The 5,000-nt window shown below is 60.8% G+C and overlaps 1 protein-coding gene across 1 annotated transcript in view; it reads right to left on the reverse strand.

Moving 5' to 3' along the window:
* UNCX (UNC homeobox) overlaps positions 1 to 5,000 on the reverse strand; it is a 7,061-nt gene that overhangs the window by 1,120 nt on the left and 941 nt on the right. The window contains exons 1-3 of the mRNA XM_047713791.1: positions 2,935 to 5,000; positions 2,526 to 2,701; positions 1 to 494 (exon numbers count right to left, since the gene is read on the reverse strand). The exon at positions 1 to 494 is cut by the window's left edge and continues 1,120 nt beyond it; the exon at positions 2,935 to 5,000 is cut by the window's right edge and continues 941 nt beyond it. Of these exons, the coding sequence (XP_047569747.1) occupies positions 1 to 494; positions 2,526 to 2,701; positions 2,935 to 3,220 (956 nt within the window). The 5' untranslated portion in view covers positions 3,221 to 5,000. The remainder of the gene's footprint in view (positions 495 to 2,525; positions 2,702 to 2,934) is intronic.

Raw genomic sequence — 5,000 nt, forward strand, 5'->3', positions numbered from 1 at the left:
CCGGGCGCACACGGGGCCGCGTCCTTGTCCGCTGGGCGGCCTAGCCGCAGTTGCGGGCCGGCGCCACTTCTTTGGCTCGGGTAAAAGGCGGGATCGCAGGTGCCGGGCGCGGGCGGTTCACCGGGCGGTGCGGGCGCGGAACCGGCGGCGCCGGCGGCGTGCGCGCTAGGGCCCTTGGCCGCGGCGGCCGGCGGCGGCGGCTCGGGCGGCTCCGGGGACAGGCCGCCGCCGCCGCTGTCGCTGTCGGAGCTGGGTGCGCTGTGCAGGGACAAGCCGCCTGGCGAGTGCAGGTGGCGGCTCTGACTCTTCAGCAGCTTCTTCTCATGCTTGCGCTTCTTTTTCTCCATCTTCTCCAGTTCTTTGCGCGCGATCTCCTCTGGGTCCATTGGCTCGCCACTGCACGTGGTCGGGTGTGAGTTGTGAGCCGGCCGCCCCGGGCCCTTCTTCGTGTTCTCCTTCTTCCTCCACTTGGCCCGGCGGTTTTGGAACCAGACCTAGAGCAGCCGGATAGGGGAAAGGAAGGCACAATCAGGCGGCGGGCTTGCCGCTGGGGCTTCGGGCCTCCCCACTCCCCCCAGACAGGCCTGTACAACCTCGGCTCCGGCCAGGGGGCGGGAGCTAAGGCAAGCGGCCTGGCAGGCCCTGAGCTGGGTTTTGGTACTCAAGCTGCAGGTTCCAAAGAGCATCTTTTCCACCCAGAAGAAGGTAGATGGGGCCTCTCGGCCAGCTTCCCACTCTGGCTTCTCACCTCAGGGAACTGGGAGCTGCCCCTTCGCTGGGCACGGTGGGTCTGGCCCCTGAGGGCGTCTGGTTCCTGGTCTGGAGTCAGGCAGGGAGCAGGGCCCCTCCTCGCCCCTCTTGGCTTCTCACAGCTCCTGTTCTAAGCCGCCTGCCTGGCCTGAGGATCACCAGTGGCTGGGCTCAGCTGCCCTCCACATCTGTCTTCGGCCCCCTGGAGACTGAGTCAAAGGCCAGATTTGGGGGGTTCCCATAAAGGGAAATCTAGGTGCTTCTTCTTCTAGAAGGTCCTGGTAAGCCAAACTTATGGGGAGGGTTTCCAGTAGCCTGCCCCCCAACATATTCACGCATGTCCTTCTTTCTGGGAGCTCCAGGACAAGCCACCAACACAGCCCCTGAAACCAGTTGTTCTTGGCCTAGGCCAGGGGGGAAGGCAGACAGGGAAGCAAGAGGCCAGTTGCCAGGCCGTGCAGAGGACGCCTGGGCCCATCCAGCCTCTTCTACCCTCCCTGCAGGCCTTGTCCTGGGGAACAGCTGCGCTGGACACTGGCTCCCCCACTGCACACACACAGTCAAATCCCTGCTGGGCCTCAGGCACAACACCCTCCCCAAGAGATCACGCAATTCGAATTCTTTGTTGTGGCCACGGAGAGACCCGGCACAATAGCCTGGTCACAGGGAGCTTTGCTGGTGCCAAGGTGCAGGTTTTAAGCTGTAACCTCTCCAAGGCTGTAACTGCTTCTTCCTTCCTTCTTTCAAATACTTCTTTTTTTGGTGCAAATTCCACGCTCACTTGTCACCAAGAAATGCTCATTATTGTACAGGGGAGAAACGAAGAGGTCTTCGCTTAAGACAGTGACACAAATTGGACGAAAGGATTTACAAACAGAAGAGGTCATGAGGGGCAGTGCAAGCACAGGTCGAGAACACCTTTTTAGACAAAGCTATTGGTGCTAAACAGGCATCTTGCTGGTCTCTGCCTCAAAGCCCTGCACCCATAGCTGCGGCCGCACACCCGACTCACCACCACACCGACCCCAGAAAAGGATTTCTGGACTTCAGGGAAACATCCGATTATGCACAATTTGTCTTGAATTTTTAATCCGCCAAATAGACGCTGTATTTTTTAAAAGCATAACGCCGGCAGTCTTCGAATGAAATCAAAGTGCGCGGGGTGGGGTGGAGGAGAGATATAACCGAGAATATTAGAGATTCAGACACCTTTTCCCCACCATGTGTTAACTGTGTAAGTTTCCACCTCCCCTTCCTCAGCTAACCTTCTGCAAAGTGAAGAATAAATACAGGTCTCCATCTGAGTATTTTAGAGGCGAGAGGTAAACAAACAGACGGGTTTGCTCCAGGCTGGTGACAGAGAAACGGAGACCCAGGGCAAGGGCCAGGAGGCTCAGGGTCTACCGCTCCGGGTCTCTTCCAGATCCCAGACGGGCTGGCTCCCCCACTACCTACGCCCCTCCCCGCACCGTTTCTCCCGCCCAGTCCTCTGAGACCTCATTTCCAGCCTTGGCCTGAAACCCCACCAGGAAGCTCCCGGTTCGGACGCAGCGCTGTCCTGACTACTTCGGGGTCATTGTCGGCCCCTCCCAAGCCTCATGGGGCTTTCTCCCTGAGAGGCGCTGAGCCCCGGAACCTCACCACCACCTCCGGCCAGGCGAGCGCTAGGGGGGCTCGGAAGCGGGGCCGCGGTCCCCCACCTAGAACAAAGACGGGGCGGCGCGGCCGGCTTCGTGGCGGGATGCTGGCTCCTGGGAGGAACGGCGGGTCTTTACCTGCACTCGAGATTCGACCAGATCCAGGCGCAGTGCCAGCGCCTCGCGCATGAACACGTCGGGATAGTGGCTCTCGTTGAACGCCTTCTCCAGCTCTTCCAGCTGCCAGCCAGTGAAGTTGGTGCGGGTGCGCCGCCGCTTACAGCCCGGGCTCTCCTTGTCCGGGTCCCCCGAGTCTGCGGGCACGCAGAGGACGCCGCAGGGCTCAGCCAGGGCCCAGGCCACATCTACCCCCTCTGTACCTGTCGGCCGCCTGGGTCTGGGGACCCTGCGCCGGGGCGACAGACCGAGAGTGCCCCGAGCCTCGGCAGCCTGCACATGCTCTACAGCCGCCCGCGACCCAACTCCTGTGCCCGACAAGGGTGCCCTGCTCCCCCCACCCCGTGCCCTCATCGCCCGCCGCACCTACCTGACAGCTTGAAGGGCTGACTGTCGCCTCCCACCCCGCAGGCGGCCGGCAGCAGCGGCGTGGGGTTGACCACCGAGGCGGCGGCGGCAGCGCACGAGCCGCTGAGCAGGCCGTCGATGGAGAAGGGCACCGAGGCGGCGGCGGCGGCGGCGGCGGCCGACTGCAGCTGGTGGCCGGCCAGCTCGTACACGTGGTGGTGGCCCAGCGGGTAGGGAAAGCCCACCACGCCGCCCAACGAGCCCCCGAACTGGGCATGCGGGTGCTCCAGGAGGCGGCCGTCCATCATCTCGCGCGGGGGGCCGGCGGGGCCGGCGGCGGGGCGCGGGGGCGCGGGCCGGGGCCGGGGTGGGCCAGCGGCGGGAGGCGCGGACGGCGGCGGCGGCGGAGACAGGGACCCGGAGCCCTACACATGCTTCGCCCGCACTCCGGCGCTTTACTTTATCAACATCAAGCTCCCGATAATTAGCCGCGGCCCGGGGAATTTGGGACCAATAAGAAGCGCTAATCGGCTCTGACGTCAGAGGCGTGCTGGGTGCAAGGAAACGTTTTCCATATCGATTGCTAATTATACCTGACATGCACCTCAATAAACAGTATCAGGAACTGTCACAACAAGGGGGGGGCAGCAGAGAGGGAGGGGCGCGGCTCGGCGCTGGGCGGGCGCCGGCTCTGGGAGCGGTCCAGGCAGGGGTCCCCGGCGAGCCCCCCACTCCAATCCCCGCTGGCCGGAGCCCGCGCCTCCCCCGCCGCGGGCTCCCCGCCCCTCTGCAAATCACTAATAGATTTCCCTTTAAAACATTCACCGGCGTGTTGTGGGGATTTTTCACCAGAAATGCTGTACTCTCTGAACCTTTAAAGTGATGTTGCTCCAATTACAGAGAGACATTGAGCGGCAAATAGACTGATCCAATAATAGGAGATTCATCATCCGCTCTTTCCGAAACTGTCACATTGAATTTAAAACTACAAGGGCTTCTCATCTCCTCTCCGGCTCCAGGCGGCGGGGGGAGAGGAGGAAGGAAAGGGAGGAGGAAGAGGAAGGAGTGGAGGGGGCAGAGGGAGGAGGCGACTCCAAAAGAGAATGACTCCCACAGAATGTAGCACCCTGTCAATAAAAAGGCATAATTAACGCCCTTTCTTACTGGCCGCTGCCTGGGCTCTAGAAACAGAGGTGGGGGGCGGCTGTGGAGACACCCTGACACCCCCACCCGCCCCCCAATTCCGTAGAACCAGAGCACAGGTATGGGGAGGAGAGGTGGCAGGACGGGAAAACTAACTTTGGGGTGGTGGCCCATCAGGCCCCAGGGAGGGAAATAAAAAAATAAGCACTTCTGCCTGCAACTCGGCCTCTGAAAAACAGGGCCCAGGTACTCAAACCATCAATTATAACTAAATTATGTTCCCAGAGAAGAGTCTGTCACTCCCTTTTCCACTATAAAATATTGATAGACTCAAAGCACAATCATTAAAGGCCATATTCTTAAATAAGCAGCAAATTAGGGCTGTGGGCAGGAGGGAAAGCAGTCGTTATATCTATCTATCTATCTATCTATCTATCTATCTATCTATCTATCTATCTATCGTCTTTGGTAAAAAGTTTGCCAACGAGGAGGGTGCATTTTGCTGCGGGCCCAGGCCCGTGGACCTCATCCCTGTGGTCCCGGTGGCTCGAGGTAGTGTCCGGGAGGAAAGAGCTCCCGGGCCTAGGACTGACCAATCCCGGGTATCTGGCCAGTCCTGGTGGCCGGACCGCCGGCAGCCTCTCACCCCAGGACAAGGCGACAGACAAGTTGCCCTTTGGTGTACATGGCTTTGACCAGCCTTCCAAGCCCCAAATCCGGAGCGAAGGCAAGGGTAAGACAGAACCTGAGTGTCTGTAGTCTAGCCCCGGCTGGGTGTCCTTGCGAACCGAGGGCGCACACAAGGCTCCGCCAGCGGGAGTGGGGAGGACTTGCCTCGCGGCTGGGGCGCTGGACACGCAGCCGGGCATTAGTCCTTATTGAGCGTGCCCTGGCCGCACCGACTACGATTTAACTGCCTTCCCCTCTCTCGTCGTTCGAGAGGAG

The sequence above is a fragment of the Lutra lutra genome, chromosome 18 (assembly GCF_902655055.1).
Source record: "Lutra lutra chromosome 18, mLutLut1.2, whole genome shotgun sequence".
Taxonomy (NCBI): Eukaryota; Metazoa; Chordata; class Mammalia; order Carnivora; family Mustelidae; genus Lutra; species Lutra lutra.